Source organism: Oreochromis niloticus, linkage group LG15 (genome assembly GCF_001858045.2).
Source record: "Oreochromis niloticus isolate F11D_XX linkage group LG15, O_niloticus_UMD_NMBU, whole genome shotgun sequence".
Taxonomy (NCBI): Eukaryota; Metazoa; Chordata; class Actinopteri; order Cichliformes; family Cichlidae; genus Oreochromis; species Oreochromis niloticus.
In genome coordinates this window covers 32,213,556-32,236,778 of record NC_031980.2, presented here as the reverse complement: position 1 = coordinate 32,236,778, position 23,223 = coordinate 32,213,556, and the positions used below count along the sequence as shown (strand labels likewise).

Below are 23,223 nucleotides of genomic sequence, written 5' to 3'. Positions count from 1 at the left end.
TATTCAACTATTTGTGCAATGTAACTTTGACTGCTCATGACTGCTGAATATGAGCGCTTTTATGTTTTACACAGTTGAGGGGGATTTTAGATTGATCAATACTGCCACCTAATGGCCACAGTTGAAAATATCTGCAGACAGTTGGAGAATTTTTCTCTAAATGCATCCAAAAAAACATTACTGTAATTGATGTTAACATTACAAAGAGCAAAATTAATAAAAGGAACAATAGTCATAAAATACATAAAATAAGTTAAAATTGCAAAACAGAACTTGACAACAGATAAAATCAGCACTAAAGCGAATAAATCAGTTCAAACAGATGTGTTTTGAGCTGTGTCTTAAATACGGAAAGGGAGTATATATTTCTTATGGCTGGAGGAAGAGAGTTCCAGAGCCGGGCAGCAGAGCGACTGAAAGCTCTGTTCCCCATAGTAATAAGGCGTGAGGATGGAACAGTAAGATGAATAGCAGATGATGATCTGAGAGGGTGGGAAACAGTGGTGATATGGAGCAGGTCACACAAATATGAAGGAGCAGATTTATGGATACACTTGTATGCAAGAAGTAAGATTTTAAAATTTATCCTGGCTTCGATGGGCAACCAGTGAAGCTGCTGAAGAACTGGTGTAATATGAGCTCTTAACGGAGTACGGGTTATGATCCGAGCTGCAGAATTTTGAAGAAGTTGGAGTTTATGAAGGGACCTTTTAGGGAGACCAAATAGGAAGGAATTGCAGTAATCATTACGGGACATAATAAGACTATGGACAAGGATGGCAGCAGCATGGGGAGTAAGGAAGGGACGGAGTCAGTTAATATTACGTAAGTGGAAGTATGCAGACCGGGTTATGTAATAATTGTGAGACTGGAATGAAAGAGTATTATCAAGTATGACACCCAAACTCTTAACCTGGGGGGAGGGAAGGGTAGGAGAATTTTCAATGTTAATGGAAAAACTGTGGGATTTGGTTAAGATAGATGGTGTACTAACAAGTAAAACTTCAGTTTTATTACTGTTAAGTTTGAGAAAATTGGAGGAGAACCAGGATCTAATCTCAATAAGACAGTTTGAGAGGGAGGTAGGTGGGAGGGATGAATTGGGTTTAGAAGAAATGTAGAGCTGGGTGTCATCGGCATAACAGTGAAAATTTATATTATATTTTCGGAATATATGACCAAGAGGGAGCATATAAATAATGAATAAAAGAGGCCCTAATACTGAACCCTGGGGCGCACCAGCAGAAACAGGATAGAGAGTTGAAGAATGGGATTTAAATTGGATAAACTGAATGCGGTCTGAGAGATAGGAGGCGAACCAGACAAGGGGGGTATGACTAATACGAATGGATGCTAACCGGTTCAGGAGGATATTGTGAGAAATGGTATTAAACGCCGCACTAAGATCAAGAAGGATGAGGATGGATAGGAGACCAGAATCAGATGCCATCAGAAGGTCATTGGTAATCCTTAACAGAGCAGTTTCTGTGCTATGATTGGGGCGGAAACCAGATTGAAATTGTTCATAGAGATTATGGTCATTGAGATGTAAATGAAGCTGGGAGGCGACAACTTTTTCAAGAAAACAACTTTTTCAAGAAAGGTTCCATCTAATTTGAAGTTGAAATGCAGGGGTATTCAAGTCTAGCCTAACTGTTATGTCTGAAAGAGTGCAGCAGTCCTGCAGTTGGTTTAATGTCCTACTGAAACATTGGTTACATCAAAATGCTTGTCAATCTTAACACAAATTCAGTGCAGCTATGACTGAACACATGCGTTATAGTATACAGGTAAGTATGAGTGTGATTCTCTGGAAGACAGAAACAGGCAATTCTCAATTAGTAGAGTCATAGATAACTATAAAAACAACCACAATAACGTCACTATATCAGCACAAGAGGTCACTATACACCATAAATTTTCTTCCATAGCAAATGCCTTACAAGTTTTCTCTGCAACAGCAGAGGGAGATATTTCATTTCAATTCAACTAAACTAAAAGCCTAAACCTTTTTAGGATGTAAAGCAGTTTACATAAAGTGTAGCACTATCTGATTTGATGCATTTCATTTAAAAAAAACCCCTGAAAACTGATCAAATATTTCAGATTAATCAATATCACCTAGCCACCTAAGACCCACAACTGAAAATGTCTGCATGTGTTGTTACTTTAATTCTTAATATTGAATGAAATAATCTTCGATTGTTTTTACAGGTGAGAATGAATTAGCAGTTATGTTAATGAAAGATTAATAGTTTAGGAACAAGAACTGAACAATATCCTGCCTTCCAAGGTTTTTTTCATTGCAACTGCAGATGCCTGTTGTGCAAAACAGCCGCACCCTTTACTGTAAATGAAAATGAAAGTGAATATTTGACTGAGTAAAGAACAAACACACATAGCAGTTCAAATATTCAATGCCAACTATGTGAGGAAGAAGCGCAAACGAGGTAGGTCATCTACCGATTATCTTTACTGATAATAATATTGCATTATGCTGCTTTTAAGATTCAAGTATGCAGTATTAAATATTAGGTTACATATCCTCAATGTGTTAATCTTTAATAGCATTAAACGTTACACTACTAACTGAAACGTAATGTCTCCCCTTTCATCCTGTCCTATATTCTAGTTGAGAAATAAACAGGAATATGTTTACTAGGTAAAATTTATATAAATCAGTCATGTTTAACTGTTACAGTGTTTCTATATACAAAATATCGGATGACCTAAATTCATTTGTAAAATATAAAAAAAAATACAATTGTAAATAAACAAGAGAAATAGCTAATGAATTTGTTGGAAGAGCAAACACAGTAAACCAAAAAATGGAATTTAAAATTTTGAAATAAGCTACACTATTACAGGAAGTGAAAGCGAAAGTAACTCTGTGTAACCACTAAGTTTTATAATATCAGTCCTCGATATCGGCAGCTACTTTTTGCAAAGCCTTAGAGTCATCTATACACCAGGTTATTCGTTTCTGTGTTTTAGGTTTAGGTGCTTTTTAGGTGTAATTCATTACAACTATATATAGTGTGTCTTAAGTGTCTTAAATCCTAAAAAAAATGCCATATTAATTGTGGAGCAACAAAGTCTTGTTACTGTGGATTGCTCACGGAGAATGATTTTAAAAAGATAAACATATTAAAAGAAAAAAGATTGTGTTTTAGAATAATCAAAACTGCCACCTATTGGCCAAAACTGAACATGTCGGTCTTAGTTCTTTATCTAGAAATACAGAAACTGTAATGAAAAAGTATTGTTATTGATAAGGACAGACCATACAAATCAATCTAGTAGCAGTAAGCCATTTCAATTATCTCCTTTTCCACCTTTCAAATGTGAAGATTTGGGGGGGGGGGGAAGCAAACAAGTAAATTAAAAAAAAACAGAGGAACTTTAGATTCTGTGTGATAATTGGAAAGCCAAAGCAGACGCATGTGTTACTCAAAGTCTTTCCCTCTTTTGTAGCTTTTACAACAGTCCAGAACAACACCACTTGAAATGATGACCTCAATAATTAAAATGTTACACATTTTCAAAACTGTCACCAAAAAGTGAACATGATGAGCCATCCAAAGATATGTTTATGTGATAGAACGCTCTCTGCTAAAAATGCCAATCGTATCCAGTTTTTTAGGAGACAGGAGTGTTCTTTGGCTCTGCACCTTTAACACACACACACACACACACACACACACACACACACACACACGCACAAACACACACACACACTCAAAAAATCGGAATTCAAGCTCTGACAGTAAAATCTTGTCACTGTGGATTGTTGATGGATAATAAAATTAAAACAGCTGAAGTGTTTTAAAATCCATGATTACTGCCACCTAGTTAAGTTAGGATGACATGATTTTTGCATTCATGTTTGACATAGCTGAATTCTACTTCGAATACTTTGTAAGGGCATTAAAATGCCCTCTCATTTATGATGTTATATTTTGAAACAGGCACATCATGATTTGCCCTCCATGTGGAAATAAACTCGAAGGGTCATTTGAAATCTGTCCTGGATGTGGCTTCAAGTTATCTGCCCTGACTGAAAAAAATGCTCAAGGTAGGTGTCATATCATAACAGTAAAAATTATATTAACGCTAGTCCAAGGAGTTCATTTGTGGTACCACAGGTGAATATTTAACAGGTGAGAAAACTTGCTGGACATAAAGCATAAGTGTATATTTTCCACTATCAATAAAGACTTTATGAATATTTTCCCTACACAGTATTCTAGTTTGTGTTGCTATAAAAATGTAAACGATTGTCTTGTCTCATCTATATATATTTGCATAGTAAAAAAAACCCAGCTTTTGCCAAATTCACCGTTGTTTGATATATGTAACTAACCAAGCAATAATGGTTAAACAGATGGTGCCACATCAGCACATCCAATTTCAACCACTGCTGAGGAGAAAAACCAAAAGAAAGATCAAGACCATGCTGTTAAAGAAAGCACTACTCAAATACAGGTGACAAGGCTAAGAAATACATGTTATATTTGTGAAATTACATATGTAATAGGTAATTTATCCAGCAATTTTGATTGAGAAATAAAAATAAAAATCCTCTTTTTGAAAGTGAAACATTGTCCTGCCTGCTTGTTTCATACCAAAGTGATCAACTGCAGTAAACAAGCTCTTAAAAACAGAGTAACCAGTTTCTGGAGACCTTTCAAGTTCAGCTTACGCAAATATTTCTTGTTCAGACAGTGTGCTAACTTACACGTTTCACTAAGGTATGAGACTGCAAAGATGAACCTTATCTTTGACATAAAAAGTGGGACAACTTTTTATGTATATTAGATTATTTGTATTAAATAAAAAGATGCTTAATTTCTGCCTCCAGAGAAAACTAAGATATACTTATCAATTTGAAAATGGTTTTTGATGAACTAACAATGTAGCTTTTCTTCAGGAACAGTTGGCCACTGGTGAATCAGAACCAACCAGAGAGGATGCTACATCATCAGATATCATTACAGGCCCAGCCGGGAACTCAGATGTTAATAAGAACCACACAAACACAGAACAAAATAAATTCACAAAACAGACTAGCAGGAAAAAAGACAAAGTAGTCAAAGATAAGAAATGTTATTCAGATGATCAAAATATCCACAAAAGACAGAATTCTACAAGCCTCAGCCTACCAACAAAGGGAACTATCAAAAAGACCAAGGTATTGTAAAGTCAAACAGAGTTTTAACCCTCAAACTGAATTTTTCCACAGAAATGCAATATCATAATAAGTATATGTTATCATGTTTTTTATTATACATAATATAACAATAAATATGTCATTTATCTACCGATGTTTATGAAACTTCCTCTTTCTGAATATGAAAAACTGTTCTGTTCTCTTTTTACACCAAGTTTATCCATTTCAGTCAGGACAGTTTGGGTTGCCATAAAGCTGTAAATACTTTTCCGTTATGATGTACATTTGTATGTTCATAAAAATGGTTAGAGATGTAACCTACCATGACAATAATCAGCACATCAAATTTTAACCACAGCCGAGAAGAAAAACCAGTAAGACGATCAAGATCGGGCTTCGAAAGATGTTTAAGAAAAACAAGAAAACATCGCCCAAGAGAACTAAGGTATTATCAGTTCAAATAAACTGTTCTAACACTTAAACTGAATTTGTACAAAATGCAAAATCACAACATCAGTAAAAACATTTTTTCTTTTATTATAGTCATGTAATGATTTTGCCAGTGTGAAATCAGTTTTAACTGTGTAATATTAATTAATGGTCCATTTTGATATACAAATAAAAGTGAGTGAGAGAGAGAAAAGAGGACAGTTAGAGAATCAGATAGTGCAGAGTATTGGTAAGGATTAGTAATGAGAGCTATGATACCTGTAGAGGTATGGAAAAGTCTAGGAAAGAGGACAGTGGACTTTTTGAACAGACGTTTAACACACTCTTGAAGAGTGGGGGATGCGTGAGGACTGGACAAGAAGTGTACAAGGAGTTGAGAGATGAATGACAGCTGGATTCATAGTGGGGGTGGGATTACATCAGGAATCAGGTGGAAGAGAGCATGGAAAGGTTGAGATATGCTCTGGAGAAAAGAGGAATTAAAGTCAGGTGAAGCAAGACGGAACACCTGTGCGTCAATGAGAGGGAGACAGGTAACAGTAAAGCTGCAAAGAGTTAGAGGTACTGAAGATATCATAAGGAATTCTAAACAAGGCTTTTATGTTTTGACCTTCTATTTTAAGGACAGTGACTTTACTTAAAGTAAAATGTGCTATATAAATCAAATTGCGGTTTAAGTGGCAAGGCTGAGATCGTGCAGAGGAGAGATAGTGAATATTTTGGACAAAGGATGTTGAAGATGGAGCAGCCAGACCAAAGGAAAAGATGAAGACCACAGAAAATTGATGGATGTAGTGAAGGAGGACATGTAGAGTGTTGGTGTGACTATGACTAACCATCAGATTCCTGTAGGACTTCGAGAACTTGATTTTCTTTCACTGTATATGTATACATTATGGTATATAAAATAATGAAAAATATATTCTACTTGGTACTTTTTTACTCATTAACTTTCGCTTTTCAAAGGTTGCTGATATTAATTCAGACATGGAGACAGATTCAGAACTGACAGAGACACAGGATCCAGGAAATGAAGATGTAGGTATCTACAGGCAAACAACTTCACCCTGCCCTTCCAGACCTCAAGTGGAAGAGAATATCTTGATGACATCCAGTAAATTTCAGATACCAGAAGAGTAAGTGACAGGACTATAGTACATATTTGACATATTATATTACACTGTAAAATTAACATTTATTACCACTTTCCCCCTTTTTTCCAGTTCATCGGTCAATGAAGTAATACTGGTGTGCTTTCATGCTGTCATTTCTAAAGAATTTCATTTTGAACCAGAGGAAGACATTGTTGTCCTAAAATCTGAAGTGTTGTTTGGAAGCTGGGATGCTGGGACTGCAATGTTCCCCAGGTATAAGTTAATAGTTTTTTAAACCTAAAACAAAACAAAACAAAAACAACCCAGAGAGAGACAGAAAGAGTTTTACAAATTCTACACTGAGAATCAAAGAGAGTGAATTTAGACTGCAGTTATTTTTAATCATATTATCTTTTTTCCCCCAGCAACAATTATTAGCCTCTATGGAATTATTAGTTTGTCACTTCTCTGTATGTTCCATCTCTAACAAGAATGGTTTTGGTTTAATAGCCCTCTTGGGGACAACCAATATCTTATTGAAGGACAGTATCGGATTCCCAAGGAAAGAATTCAAGAGAGCATTCCCTACAAATATGCAGTTCGCAAAAAGGAGAATGACTTTATCTATGAGACCATCTACCAGAAAGAGAAAAATGATAACTACATCAACAGATGTCTAACAATCACACCAGAGCTTTTAACAGCAGAAGGTATTCTCAATTAACTTTATTGACACTAACGTTCACATATCAGTTTACTATATTTGCTAATAAATGTGTTTTTAGCTGAGGTATCATTTTCTCCCCAGTAAGCATAAATTCTATATACAACGTGTCCACCATTGAGTTAATAAAATGTTCTTTTGGGCTTTTCTTGTTTGGTTTGCTTTTAAAGGAGAGTGGCATCAATATGATGATATGATCCATCCCAAACCGAAGAGTAATTGGCCTTGGAATTCTACAGAACAAACTGTGATAGACGGGAGAAACTTTGCTGGCTGGGAAATGTTAAAAATAATCTTTAATCTTCTCAAAACTTGGAATGATCAGAAAGTGGAAGAATTCTTTTCCCTACTGGAGCAGTTCTTTTTTACATACAGTGGTCATCTGCTTCATGATGGTATGGAAAGACGATGGGGATTACCATATGATTCAAAGCAGGTAAAAAGCAAAAAATTTATACTACAACAGGTACCATCCAAAATTCAATAATCCAAAAGTTAAAAGTATTGAAAAGTGTTTTCCATACTCCACTGTGTAGTGGCATTAGTCCTGACATTCATCCTTTGCTTTTTACAGGTGAAATACCTTCTTAAACATTTTCTGGACAAACACTGGAGTTTTGATGCCATAAAGGAGACAGCAAAAATACCATCTCTCCATGCGGGGATTATTGGTTTGCTTGTTTACAACAAGTATCTGAAGGACAGCATGAGAAATCAACTTTCTAGTTTATGCAGTCTTCTTTGCCTGCCTAAAATGCCAAAGCATCATTTCCTTTCTTTCTGGAAAGACTTTGTAAAAGCTTTGCCATATAAAAACAGGTAACTTAAATATAGTTTTATTTTACTTATAAAATTAAAGGCATAATTATAATAATGACTGTAATTTTTACATCAAGTTTCGGGTTACCAAAAGATTCAAAAAATTCATTTTTTCCATAGACAATAGTTACAAAGTAGTATGGTATCATCAATCTTGATTCTCATTGTCCATATCTGATCAAATATTTGTGTAAAAATGTTGTGAGTTTTCCAGTGTAGTTTGGCATACTATCATGTGAATTTGTCACTGACTTGTCTGACCACTGATATCTTTCATTTATATAAAAGATGGGTTGCAGATACAGTTGAGACCCTTTGCCATGACGCTATGAGATGCAGTATTGAGAAGTGGGTGTTGGTCATCCCTTTGGTTCATCTACTGAGAGGAGAAAGCAAACCATATGAGCCAGTCCCACCTGTCTTGAATCCACAGTTTGACTCCTGGACAGGCTTGAAGAGAATCACAAGAACAGATTTATATGATGCTAGTCACATGTATGAACTTACCTTTCTAAATACACTAAAATTCAGTTTAATTCATCTGCCCCCAGTAATCTGCTCTATTTTTTAATCAGGAATTTGATCCAGATCATGGAAGAACATGACTACCTGATAGACATTGATCATCTTCTTGTGCACTCTTGGATGTCTCTGATGGGAGTTGATTACCTAATGAACGACAAGTTGATTATGTGTGTTGAACTTCGAGACATTCTTCAGTGTTTGCAGTTCTTTATCAGGTCTGGTAATCGTAAACACATGTGCATGGTATGTATTCTTAAAGCAGTGGTATTTTGTAAGGACAAAGTGTCAAATATTAAAATGAAAAGTATTTATTTATACAATAATGTTAAATAGATTGAGAGATTGATTGAGATTAATGTTAGTTTTATTTTGGTCCAGTTAATTATCATTAATCATCTGCTGCACAAATTGACTTTATTTGGTTGTTGTTTTCAGTAACAATCAAGAAAAATTTGAACTCCTGGGTATGCTTAATGTAAATGGACTGATAGTTATATCGCACTTTTCTACTCTCCTGGAGCACTCAAAGTGCTTTATACAACATGCCAGATCCACACAAGTACTTTCTTCTATGCTTATAAGTGCTTTCTAACTAACATTCACACTCTAATGGATGCATCAGCGAACAACTTGGGGTTAGTATCTTGCCTAAGGGTATTTTGCATGCATACCGGGGGAGCTCGGGATTGAATCATGAAGCTTCTGATCAGTAGATGACCTGCACTACCTCCTAAGCTACAGACACCCCAAATGTAGGATTAAAACAATAAATCAGTGCTGACTTTTGACTTCACACTGATTATAGATGATTATTATATTACTTCTCAGGTGAAAGTTGTTTTTTTCTTTATCATAATTGTCAATTATCAATTTCGGAATAAACATTTAACTTTTTTTTTTTACTCTTTATATTATTCAATTGATCTGATATGTAAAGACCTGTGATTGACGAAAGTCCCAGTCACAGGTTATATTACCTAAAGCCTGAAAATGTCAAGGTGTGGCAGGCAGAATGTAGGACCCTAAAGCAAAACACTCAACGAAGGGATAAACTTAAAGAGGCTACTTTATTGCAGTGGCAACTTGCATAAAAACACTTACAAAACTAAACCAAAACCTACAAACTGGAACTAATAACAAAACACTGGGAAACTATAGACGGCGACCTCAGGGAGCACAAGAGAAGAGACACACACAGAATGAGGGGATGACACAACACTGACAAAGAGAAACACAGGGCTAAAATACACTGAGGGATAACAAGGGCATGGGACACAGCTGGGAGGAATCACACTTGACGAGACCAAGGGGGCAAGGGACCGTCAATGTAAAATGGCATGAAAACAAGGGGAGCATAGAGAACACTTACACAGGAAAAAATAACAAAAACCCAGAAAAATCTAAAAAATTATAAACGCAAAATATAAACATGGAGTCACTAGACTCTAGACCATGACAGAAAACAAATCGAGGAGCAAATGTTTAGGTCTTTCCTAGACTACATTGATTTATAATAGGCTGAAAGGTTATTTTAGATTTTATGTTCATGTATTCTAAGTACAATAAATACATGTTGTTGCCTACCCCATCTTTAACGATTTTGTGTTTTTATATTAAATGTGTTCTGTTATTTTGCTGACAGGTTGTGAGACATTTGACATCTTATCTGATCGAGAAAGAGAGCAATCACAAGAAAAGGTAAAATGAAAAGGAAAACAAAGGTGCCTGAGAATATAATTCAAGATCCCTGAAGAAGAATTTCAGTGTATTATTGCTAGCAGTCTTATGCATATACAACAATAATATTAATATTTTCTTCCCATAGTTTTGATGACAGAGATGGAGAGTGCTGCCTGAAAACTGCAGTAATGCTTCTTGGTTCTGTCTGCTGTATCACAAAAGACCCAGAGTTCTGGGATCTTCCTCTTCAGTTCCTTGATCTAGTCTGTGTGATTGCCAGGGCATATGGCCTCACTGATTCCCAGGTGTGACTTACTTGTCCAAGGTCTCACTTTAAGACAGTGAAATATACCAGTGATATATATATATTATATATATATATATATATATATATATATATATATATATATATATATATTTTTTTTTTTTTTTTTTTTTTTTCACTGGTGTATATACATATATATACAATAAACACTGGACTGTTTTGAAAAAAGTCTTTATATTTCTCCTAAAAGCAAGTTAAACAGCAAAGTTACAAAGAATAGACTAAGTAAAATTTTAATGCTCATGTGCAATTTGACATTTATTATGTTGACATGGTGTGATAAGTTTTTTTTTTTTTATTCATATCTTCATTGATTTATAACTGTTACAGACAAGAAAGATAATTCATGAAGAGTCAGTCAAGGACACATTACAAAAAATGAGGGAATGGCAGACAAATACCTTCCGGAACAAACTGCTTAATAAGCAGGACGTTTTGCAGTTTTCTCGACCCAGTGAAATACAGGTAAGCAGAAATTAATGTTAGTAATATCTTATTATCTTTTATGGTTTAGTGTACATATTGTTCTTCTAACATCAATTAAGTAGCTACTAATAGAAGGGGGAGGGGAAGTAGCTCATTTTACTTACAAATTAAGGAATCTGTCTAACAACCAGTTCAGATAACATAAGTTCATCTGTCCATCTGTCTTTTTAACCACCACAACTCAAAACTAATGCTTTTCAAGAGCTTGACAAAATACAAAGTAAGACTGAACATTTTACATTCGGTCATGTGTTTATGCATTATCACAATTCATTTCATAATATAATTGAGGACTAAAATGCACAGTCTTGTCACCTTTTACAATGATGTACAATATATTGAGCTTGGTAGATACTTTTTAGTAGGCTGGTTGAACACCAAGAGATAAACACTGGAAGTTTGGTGTTAAAATATTTTTGTACCTTTTTTTTTAAGGTAAGTAGATTCATAAACTCACTCTTTCTTTGTCTCAACAAGAACACTGCATGAGTTTGCAAAGAACCCAATTGATTCTTGGATACAAACAATTATGCCATTAGGTTAGTACTCCCTAAAGTCTGTAACTACATTTAAGGGTATGTCCAATGGCCAACCTTCATTTATCTCAAAAATTCTTGAAAGAGTAGTTGTAATACAGCTAACAGATCCTCTGCTGAGGAACAGCTTATTTGAAGAGTTTCAGTCAGGTTTCAGAGCTCATCACAGTACAGAAACAGCATCAAAGAAGTTTACACTTATGACCTCTGTTAGTGGACTCCTTTCTGTGCTTGTCCTGCTAGACTTCAGTACAGTGTTTGATACTGTTGGCAACAGTATTTTATTCAACCAAATATCATGACAAAGCATGTTATAGACACACCAGTCCACTGAAGCAAAGCATTCTATGCTTTGCTTCTCCAAAACGTGAAATGGACATGCATGCAGAAGTTGCATTACTGCCTGCAGAAGTTGTATTACCAGCAGGGGGGATAATATATTTATATATATTGGCAGCATCCTGCCACGTGATTCCATTTGTTCACCATTGGGAACTGTCCCGTTAACTTTTATCGAGTGGAAAAAAGTTAGCATTCTTTCTCCAGCTTTACTGTGTTTATGTTATGCTAACATAGGTGTGTCACTAGCGATCACGTAGCACATCATTATATACCAACTAGTCCAACTTCAGTAACCCTACAAAAGTCACTATTGTTTAGTTTTCTTTCTGCATTTATATTGGAAGTAATAGCAGAGATCCATCCATTCATTTTCGCTTATCCTTTTCAGGGGGGTGCTGGAGCCTATCCCAGCATAGGGCGAGAGGACAGGGCAAGTCGCCAGTCTGTCGCAGGGCTAACACACAGAGACAGACAATCATTCACACTCACATTCACTCCTGCATTCACACCTATGGGCAATTTAGATTAATCAGTGAACCTATCCCCAAAAACTGCATGTCTTTGGATGGTGGGAAGAAGCCGGAGTACCCGGAGGGAACCCACGCAAACACGGGGAGAACATGCAAACTCCACACAGAAAGACCCCGGCCTGATGGTTGAATTGAACTCAGGACCTTCTTCGTTTTAACTTTTTCAACTCATTCTCTCAGTCAGAACATGGTATATCATATTTAGGTGGAAACTAGTGAGCTAACTTCCTGCTAACGTCTAACTCTGTTGAATTTAATAAATCCTGTTTTCGTGGATGCCTGGATGTTAAACTTAATTGCTACACCTGGTAAAGCAGCAACGCTGCTCATTCTATTAAAGATTAAAGAATTTAGATGGTTTTTTAACTCTCAGTGATGCCGCAGTGTTCGTTAGGCTTTGGGACCTGAACCGGACGGAGTTTTGGATCCAGATTACTCTGTGAGGCTCCTGACTATGGTAGCTGTAATGCTCCGACAATCCATCAAGCGGTGCAGCTTTGTAGCTTACCAAAGTCGTAAAACATTTTTTGACAGACTTTTGAATGCCGTGTACCACATAAAATTGGTTCGAGATCAGTAAGCACAACCAGAATTCATACATAAGGCGCACCGGATTATAAGGTATACTGTTGAGTTTTGAACAAATTTAAGGATTTTAAGTGTGCCTTGTAATGTGGAAAATACAGTACAACTTTCTGATAAAGCATATAGTTATGGCTAGATCAGGTGACCCTGAATCTTCCCTTAGTTACTCTGCAATAGATCTAGACACCTGGGGGCTTCCCATGATGCACTGCTTATTTTTCACTCACCTTTTTCCCTCACCACTTTAATCTCTGCCTCTCTACCACAGAGTCTCTTTTTTCCACACTCCTCTCACCCTCACAGCAGATGACTGGTCCTCCCTGAGCCTGGTTCTGCTCGAGCTTTCTTCCTGTTAAAAGGGAGTTTTTACTTTCATTGTCGCCAGGTGATTGCTCATAGGGGTCGTCTGATTGTTGGGGTATTTGTCTGTGATATTGTAGGGTCTTATACCTTATAATACGAAGCACCTCGAGGTGACTGTTGTTGAGATTCGATGTCCCTACCATCTATCCATGCATTTGTTTCCATTTATCCAGGGTCGCAGGGGTGGAGAAGCCCAGACCCCCCTCTCCCCAGCCACCTCCTTCAGCTTGTCTGGTGGAACACTAAGGCATTCTGAGACCAGTTGATAGATATAATCTCTCCTGCATCTGTGATCATATACCTGCGGTGCCCTGGTGACATATGCGCTTATGGACGCCCTTATCTTCGAACATGGTGTTTTTAATGGACAAGCTGTTGTTTGCACAGAAGTCTACTAACAAACACCACTCAGGATCAGATCTGGTAGAACGAGACCTGGAGGGGCATGAGTGGCCCCTCCAGGTCTCTCACTGTCGCTGAGTTCAACATGAGTTAAAGAGCCCACGCTGTGTGTTGAGGTGAGCCCATCTATATCGAGCTGGTACCTCTCAACCTCACACACTAGCTCAGGATCCTTCCCCACCAGAGAGGTGATGTTCCATGTCCCAGTTGCCAGTCTCGGTTGCTGGGGATAACTCTGCCAGGTTCTCCGCCTTTGGCTACCACCCAGCACGCATTGCACCCAACCCCTAGGGTGCCTCCTGTGGGTGGTGGGCCCAAGTCCCTTTCTCTGGCTGTGCCCAGCCAGGCCCCATGGACTAAGACCTGGACACCAGGGGCTTGCCCTTGGGCAACCTCGCCGGGCCTGGCTTTTGGGCGGGGCCCTGGTAACCCTGTCCTGGGCAGATTGAACTGTTGCCCAGATCTTTCACTCATAGGGTTTTTTAAATTGCTCTTTCTCTGGTCATAGAACCAATTTGCCATGGAAGACCCTCCCAGGGGGCAAAAAGACTCCCTATAATATAGCCCCTGGGAACCCTGGGACATATAAACCCCTCCACCAGAATAAGATAGCAATTCACGGAAGGCAAGATTTGATGCTTGTGGCTGGGCGTTGTCTGCGGTGCCTTGCAGGGAAGGTGGACAGACCTGCGCGGCATCCGCAATCATGCCCCGCCAACTTAAATATTGTATTGGGTCCTGTGTTTGGTGTTGTTGGTGGTGATGTGTAAGGCTGGTGGCGGGAGAGCTGCAGTCATTGAGTGTACTGTTACAGCAACTGAGTCTGTGATAAATAAAGTATGCGGCAAAGCATGTTCATGCCATCGGGTCTGCCGTGGCCCCCCTCCTGGGTTTTGGCACCACTGTGAATGACCACAGTGATTGCGGATGCCGTGCAGGTGCGTCCACCTTCCCTGCACTGCACCGAAGACCACGCCCTGCCACAATACTATATAAATAAAAAATGTAATTAGATTGAATGTCCATCCATCCATCCATCTTCTTCCGCTTTATTCTAGCCGGGTTGCGGGGGCAGCAGCCTAAGCAGAGAAGCCCAGACTTCCCTATCTGGCCTGGGAACACCAAGGTGTTCCCAGGCCAGATATAATCTCTCCAGCGTGTCCTGGGTCTGCCCCGGGGCCTCCTCCCGGTGGGACATGCCCGGAACGCCTCACCCAGGAAGCATCCTTGTCAGATGCCTGAACCACTTCACCTCCTCCTTTCGATGTGGAGGAGCAGCGGCTCTACTCTGAGCGTAGCGGCTCTACATCCTCCTGGATGACTGAACTTCTCACCCTATCTCTAAGGGAGAGACCAGCCACCCTTCGGAGGAAGCTCCTTTCCGCCATTTGTATCCGCGATCTCGTTCTTTCGGTCACTACCCACAGCTCGTGGCCATAGGTGAGGGTAGGGATGTAGATTGACCGGTAAATTGAGAGCTTCGCTTTTACACTCAGCTTCACCACAACGGACCGGTGCAGTGTCCGCATCACTGCAGCCGCAGAACCAGTCCGTCTGTCGATCTCCGGCTCCCTCCTCCCACCACTCGCGAACAAGGCCCCGAGATACTTGAACTCCTCCACTTGGGGCAGGAACTCATCCCCGACCTGGAGTGGGCACTCCACCCAGATTGAATGTTAAAAATAAATATAAGTCGGTGGCCACTGGTGGTGAGAGAAATGGTAAGCAAGTAATATGAAATGCCATGACCTCAAATGATGAATTTTCAAGGTAATCTTATATTGGTCATCTTTCTTTTTAGGCTAGTCTTAAAATGCCATTAATAAATGTATTACCTGCAGCAAATTTGGGGAAATTGGAGACATTTTAACATCTTGATCACTTCAATTTTAATTTCAGATATTTTAAAACTTGCGTGACCTGCAGGTCAGACACGACACTTGTTTATTAAAATCCTCATTTTTCTTTTAGGCATGGAGCAAATTACTCTCAATATCTTTTAATTATGAGGAACACACTTCATTATGGAGAACCACATTCATGGATGATTTTCAAGACAAACTGAAAGAGGTAAGACTGGATTATGTTTATATTTTCATGGTAATGTGAAGCTGTAAAATATAGTGAGGCTCTGTGCTTGTGTGCTAGGAACATACTGTGGATCAAATTGGAATATACTGTAACAAGATGGGCGAAATGAGCAAGGAAAGTCCATTGTTGTGCAGCATAATGGAGAACTGTGCAATGGAGGCTGCTGCACATATTTGCCAGGTATAATTTCAATCAATGACAAATGGTTAGTAATGTCATGTAATATAACTGTAAGCAGGGGCGATTTTAGCCCATTTTTGGGGGTGCTTCAGCAACCCCAAAATGAATCAAAGCACCCCCAAAGATTTCTTACTTTTTTTTGACAATATTTGCTGTTTGTGTGACACACTACTAAAAATATAAAAAGCATACAGTACTTGGTTGAGACGGAACATTTTAACAACAAAAGTATAGATAACCCCTCCCCCCTCCCAAAATGGTTTGTTCCAGCTCGCCCCCACTCTGGCTCTAGGGTTGTTGCTGCCAGAGCGATGGTGGCTGAGACGCAGCGGAGCGGAGGTGGAGTGCCTGGATTAAAACAGGACATATTAGCAGCATTTAACCTTCAGTTACTCTTTATGTAGTTAGATAGGAGTCATGTTTCTTTTTAGCTGAAAAACATTACACCCAGGTAACCTGCAGTGTTGAACACTTGTTTTCCAATGATGTTTGCTACCCAACAATCCGTCCTACTCTGTAGTAAATTCAGCGACATTTGACCGTCCTGTTGCTCCCACTGAAATGTATACAGCCTATTTAAAATCTAAAACTTAAAATTGTCCGTAGCCTGCTGTTGTTACCACTGTCCTGTTTGAAATGGATACTAACTAGCTAACTGACTGAATGCCCATTAACCTTATAACTCCTGTTGTGTGTGTGTGTGTGTGTGTGTGTAGAGAGAGAGAGAGAGAATATTTTGTAATATTCATAATGGATATAAGGAAGTTTTTTCAAAAACAGGAGCCACATTCAGGTAAAAGTGTAAGAACAAATGATCCATCAATAAAGGATAATGTTGGATCAGTGTTTCAATATTTTATATCTTTTATTAGATGTTCATGTGGTTTGGTTATTTGCCTTTTGGTTGAAAGTACACTGAGAGAGGACTTTTCGTTAGTGATCTTAATAAATTTTTTTTTCATATTAATGTAATTTTTTCATCTAATTGAATACAATCTATTTGTGTATGATTGTCAGTCCAAAGAGGGAGAGAGGAAAGAGGGGAACGTGAGGAGAAAGTACAAGGTCAGGAAGAACCAGGTAAGAAAACAGACAGGGAACAGTGACAGGCAAAACAGAAACTATTAAACTGACGAAGAGAAAAAACCTGATTTTACTCACACAATCAGGAAGTTGCGTTCTCCCTATATTAAAGCTGCTATACAGAATCTGCAAAACAAACTGTGTTGAAACATTTTTGACCCTCTTTAACAACATTCCAACATAACATTATCATTGATTGGGGAGATTAAAATTAATGATATATTTTTATGTGGTTCAGCCACAACTTTACTAAAACCTCAGCCAGTAATAGGTAGGCCAACTTTTGGACCGTCCAGTTGTCTGTATGACTGCCGCATACAGACCTATGCGGCAGAGAAACACTTATCAGTGTTTCTCAAACTTTTTACAGTGTGTACCACCTGAGAAAAATGTCAAGCTCTCCCAAGTACCACTATGAAAGCATGAAACTCATAAATCTTACAGCACAAAATTAGTATTATTAAATTAGTTAAATTAGTATCTGCAGTAAAGATTTTTTCATACATTATATACATTCTACCACAGGCAAAGTTGCCTCCATTTTTATAGTTTTTTATTAATATTTTGTAATAATTTATTCTGTTTTGGGAGTGTTTTTTATGTATCTGTATTATATTATACATACACATTAAAAGTGAATCTCTGTCCAAAACATGCACTCAGTTTACTTCTTACTCACTATGAGCATCATTTAAATAACCTTTATCAGATTTGATGGTTTTGTTACAGACTTCTCAAAATAGTGTTTTGCTTTTCTTTCACAAATGCGGGGGTTGTGTTAAAATGTACAAAACAGTGATGTCATTTTTTTGTGACGAGGACCCAGGCAGAGAGAGACTTCATGAATTTAAGAATCTTATGATTTAATAAAGAAATTTGCAGACTTGCACAAAGATGGTAAAATTATGATGACTGATAGCGGAGATGAAGACAACAGACGATGAGGACAGGGAGGAACAGGGGTTTAAATGCACCAAGGAGACAGTCAGAGGGAACTCGGGACAACTGGAGACATTTAAGGATGCATGGATTCACAGAGACAGGGAAGAAGTCTCATCGTGACGTGTAAAGTTTATCTTGCCTGGCTGGGCAGCTCTCTGGGTGCTCAGCACCCCCAAAGCTCTGATCCTAGAATCGCCCCTGACTGTAAGTCCTGTGTAAGCAACAATATTTTCACACTCTTGGGGTGCAGAGGACAATTGCCTTGCAGGGGACATTATCCATGTTTCTTTTTTTCTTATTCCGTCGATCCATCTATTTTCTTCTGCTTATCCGGGGCCGGGTTGTGGGGGCAGCAGCCCAGCAGCCCAGCATCCCGCTTCCTGGCCAACTCCTCCATCTTGTCTGGCTCTTACCTCAACTGGCACCTTTCGATGTGGAGGAGTAGCAACTCTACTCTGAGCCCTTCTCAGATGGCAAAACTCCTCACCCTGTCTCTAAGGGAGAGGTTAGCCACCCTTTGAAGAAAGCCCATTTCCACTGCTTGTATCCACAATCTTGTTCTTTCAGTCATTACCCAATGCTTGTGATTGTAGTGCGGGTAGGGACGTAGATCGACTGGTAAACAAGAGCTTTTACACTCAGCTCACTCAACCTGAGGTTGCATCTCGTCCCTGACCTGGTGTGGGCACCACCCTTTTCTGACTGAAGCCTCAGACTTGGTGATGTTAATTCTCATTCCTGCTGCTTCACACTCCCCTGTATATATTAATCGGCATCTGTCAGTGGATAGCAAAGAAAGAAGATTGTACAGAGAAATGCCCTTTCTCTTGTGATACATGACAATAAACACTTTGAATATTGAATGTTGAACCACTCTGGTGTGAGCTGGAGGCCACCACCTGAAGAAACCAACAGAACCACATTATCTGCAAAAAGCAGAGATGAGATTCTGAGGCTTCATGCACCTCATGTCTAGAAGACCTCACCCTGAAGGCATCCAGGAGGCAGATGCCCAAAACACCTTAATTGGCTCATGTCAGTGTCGAGGAGCAGCGACTCTACTCTTAGCCCCTCTCAAATGGCCAAAATCCTACACCTTTCGCTAAGGGAGAGCACAGTCAACCTCAGAGGAACCTGATTTTTGACAGTTTTGCTTTCACGCTAAGCTCGCTCTTCTCCAAACCAGACCAGTGCAGCACCCATATCACTGCTGCTGCTTCATCCAGCTGTCAGTCTCCTGTATACCTACCCCTGCTCGCAGACTCACCATTGCTCTCCAGATGGAAAACACTTATCAACTGCTTGTGATTAAACTTGTGCTTGATCAGGGTCATAACTGTTGATTTGGTTTCAGTTGAATTTAATTTCATGACATTAAGTGAAATAAATATTTGATTTTAAAGCAAACCATGACTTGATGAAGAAACCCTTGGTGGGGTGCACGTTGATAAGATATTTCTTGAGGTTGGTTATGAAGATTCCACTTATCCGAGGAAGGGTATCGGCCAACTCCACTTAAAAGAAACTCTAACTCTAACTCTTCCTTAACTTAATATGGCTCTTCTTAAGCCACTCCTTTGTTGCCCTGGTGGAATTTTTTGGGTAACTATCACACTGGAAGACCCAGCCACAACCCATCTTCCATGGTTTTGGTTAAGGAAAGGAGGTTCTCATCTAAGGTTTTACAGTACATGGCTCTGTCCATTGGCCCCTCAATGTGGTTAAGTCGTCCTTTATATTCAGCAAAAAATGTTTCCACCTCCATCCTGGACAGTGGGGATAATGTTCTTTGGGTCATACTCAGCATTTCTCTTCATCCAAATATTGAAGGTTGAGTTGAAAGTTCTGCAAAATTTCCATCCATTACGATGTAGTATGTGACCAATTGTGTTTTTGATCACTCTGGTCCCAACTGCCTTCACATCTTTAAAATAGCTAAATTTGGAGCTGATCTACCACCTTTATCATGATGATCCTGACCACATGAGACAAGCTCTTTTGAGCATGGAGCTCCAGACTGAGGGAAACTGATGGTCATTCTATATTTCTTCTCTTTTCAAATAATGACAGTAACAGTTGTTACCTTCTTGCCAAGCTTTTGCTGATGGTAGCTCATTCCAGCCTTGTGCAGTTCTACAATCGTCTCCTTTGAAGACTCTTTGGTCTTGCGCATGGCGGTGAAGAGGAAGAGAACTACCAACATAACTGACGTGGGTCTGTGGGTCTCCTGAAAGTTGTCTACATCTACAACTATTTTCCTTTCTCTCTCTCTTTTTATCAACATGAAAGCTGTCAAGAGTACTTGTTTTCTTACAAATGGAAATTATAACCAACAGCAATACTTTGCCCTTTTTCCACATTTGTTCCAACTGTTGCTTTTAAACTCATATTGCATTTTTAATTAATTAGTATTTATGACAAATGCAAAACACACTTAGTTTGAATTGCAATTACTTATTTTTGTACAGTAAAAAATATCATTACAGGCACGCTTTGCAAGAGTTAATAAATTAATCTTTGAGATGTTTCTGCTTGCCTTATTTTTATTTTTCCTTTTCTTTCTGCTCAGGATAGATCAGCTATGTCAAAACTCTTGAGAAGATATGATATCACAAAATTTTTAAAACTAATGTCAGTTGTTGTGATGGAGTCATGGCCCAAAGATGAAAACGGACATGACATACAAGACGAAGACTTGGTATTTGACTACCTCATGAACTGGCCCATGGCCAAAACCATCCTCAAAATTGCAGGTAAACTGTGAAATAAAAAAAGAACATAACATGAAATACACCTTGAATACTCTTAAGTAATGTCTAGGGTATGACTGGGAGACTTTCAATTTTGTATATTACTCATTTTGAAGGAACATATTCAGTGGAAACATGAATGCACTTTTGAGACAAATTCAGAATGTGAGGACTGTTTGCAACTTAACTGGAGGGTGCCTGTTTAAAAATTGAATCAAACGGAGATTAACAGGTTTTTGTAGTTGTTGTTGTTTTTTTTTTAATTTAAAATAAAAATCTGTAAGATGCTTTATGGTTTTTTTTAATCTTTTCAGGTGCAGGAGAAGGATTGACTGACAAACTGTCAGATGAAGCACTTTCCAAGATAGATTTGGGAAGGTCAGCCTTTAAATCTGTTTCAAAGAAGTTCCTCAGTGGAGAGATACAAATTAAAGGCTTACTTCAAATTTTCCAGAGAAAACAAGAATTTCTTGATTTCCTAAAGATAGGTGAATACAACTATCTGTTTTCTCCTTCCGTTTCTCACGTGTTTCTTTGCTTTCCCTTGTCCTCTCTATTAAAGAATTTTTTTTTAAACTATACATTTTGTATGTGCACCATTTTTTCTACTTTTTCATTTATAATTTCAACTTCCCCAAAAAATCCCAAAGTACAAATTCAATTCCAAGCAAGTTGGCTTGTTGTGTGAAATGTAAAAACAGAATGCAATGACTTGATTAAAAGCCAACAAGACAGTGAAAAAAGACCACAAGTAAACACACTGTCCGTGCTTATTTTCTCTTTTATTGTAGTGACACTCTACTGACAGTTTCTTTCTCGACTTTTGGTTCAGCACCCACGCATGCAGCTTTCTAGATGCACTCTGACACTTCTCTCCCACACTCCACTCTGGCCTCACTAAATCTGTTGCAGCCCTGTTGCAACACGGTTAAAATGTGTTTTGTTTGTTGATGATATCTTTCTGTATTGCTCAGGTAAAAACCTAGAACAGCTTCTGACTACTGTGGAAAAAGAGTTAAATATACTGAAAAATTGATGTAACATAAATAAGTTATCATTAAATATAAACAAAACAAAATTTATTATTTTTGGCACCAGACAAATGAAAAATGTGGCTAAAATCAGGGCTAATGGATTTGAAATTGAAAGAGTGTATGAAAATAAATTTCTTGGAGTGATAATTGATGATACGTTTTTTGGAAGTCTCATATAAACCATGTCAAAACGAAAATGTCAAAAACCATTGCTATTCTCCAGAATAGCAATTGAGACACCTTTTTGTAGACCATCACTTAATATTTCTTGATGCATTGTCAATCATCCAGGAAAGTAAATCTCCAAAAGTTGAATCTGTTCATCTGGACGTAGCGTTTTGTGGGAGAAACGTTTCGTCACTCATCCAAGTGACTTCTTCAGTCTCAGCTGACTGCAGGTCAGAACAGCACATCAAGAAGGCCCTGAGTAAATGTGGTTATCCCAGCTGGACTTTTGTCAAAGCTGGGAAGGCACCTAAAGAAAGCTCCAGCCGATCCAGGAGAGAAGGACAACCGCTGCCCAGGCGAAAACCTGTAGTGATCCCATATGTGTCAGGAGTATCGGAACAGTTGAGACGCATTTTTTCTAAACACCGGGTCTCTGTGGCTTTTAAACCCCAAAATACGCTGCGCCAAAAACTGGTCCACCCCAAGGATCGGGTCCCCCGACACAAACAGAGTAACATAGTGTACGCTGTTAAGTGCCAGGAGGATTGCCAGGATTTATACATCGGGGAAACCAAACAACCTCTAGCGAAGCGGATGGCACAACACAGAAGAGCAACCTCATCAGGCCAGGACTCTGCAGTTTATTTACACCTACAGGCCAGTGGACACTCTTTCAACGATGAGGATGTAGACATCCTGGACAGGGAAGAACGCTGGTTTGAGCGCGGAGTCAAGGAGGCCATTTACGTGAAAAGGGAAAGACCATCTCTGAATCGAGGAGGGGGCCTAAGGGTACATCTTTAGCCATCTTACAACGCTGTGATTGCAGCCATTCCCCAACTCTCTGTGAATGGTACTCATGGCCATTGATCAGTGTTCTTTGATCAGTGGGTTTTGGTCAGTGATTGTTGATCAATGGTCATGGGAATTTGCATAATTATGAT

At 38.7% G+C, this 23,223-nt stretch overlaps 1 protein-coding gene across 3 annotated transcripts in view; it reads left to right on the top strand.

The window, feature by feature from the left end:
- Positions 1 to 2,349: 2,349 nt before the first annotated feature.
- LOC102077429 (E3 ubiquitin-protein ligase rnf213-alpha) overlaps positions 2,350 to 23,223 on the top strand; it is an 84,671-nt gene continuing 63,797 nt past the window's right edge. The window contains exons 1-20 of one of the 3 annotated variants that reach the window (XM_019345965.2): positions 2,350 to 2,450; positions 3,969 to 4,075; positions 4,385 to 4,485; positions 4,931 to 5,191; positions 5,529 to 5,615; positions 6,587 to 6,756; positions 6,844 to 6,987; positions 7,225 to 7,424; positions 7,609 to 7,874; positions 8,013 to 8,257; positions 8,546 to 8,752; positions 8,833 to 9,025; positions 10,425 to 10,480; positions 10,608 to 10,767; positions 11,118 to 11,252; positions 16,003 to 16,101; positions 16,180 to 16,302; positions 17,320 to 17,382; positions 20,897 to 21,080; positions 21,392 to 21,565. In XM_019345965.2, coding sequence (XP_019201510.1) covers positions 3,976 to 4,075; positions 4,385 to 4,485; positions 4,931 to 5,191; positions 5,529 to 5,615; positions 6,587 to 6,756; positions 6,844 to 6,987; positions 7,225 to 7,424; positions 7,609 to 7,874; positions 8,013 to 8,257; positions 8,546 to 8,752; positions 8,833 to 9,025; positions 10,425 to 10,480; positions 10,608 to 10,767; positions 11,118 to 11,252; positions 16,003 to 16,101; positions 16,180 to 16,302; positions 17,320 to 17,382; positions 20,897 to 21,080; positions 21,392 to 21,565 — 2,968 coding nt within the window. In that variant the 5' untranslated portion in view covers positions 2,350 to 2,450; positions 3,969 to 3,975. The remainder of the gene's footprint in view (positions 2,451 to 3,968; positions 4,076 to 4,384; positions 4,486 to 4,930; positions 5,192 to 5,528; positions 5,616 to 6,586; positions 6,757 to 6,843; positions 6,988 to 7,224; positions 7,425 to 7,608; positions 7,875 to 8,012; positions 8,258 to 8,545; positions 8,753 to 8,832; positions 9,026 to 10,424; positions 10,481 to 10,607; positions 10,768 to 11,117; positions 11,253 to 16,002; positions 16,102 to 16,179; positions 16,303 to 17,319; positions 17,383 to 20,896; positions 21,081 to 21,391; positions 21,566 to 23,223) is intronic. The other 2 variants (XM_013273704.3, XM_025898840.1) reach the window with 2 other exon arrangements.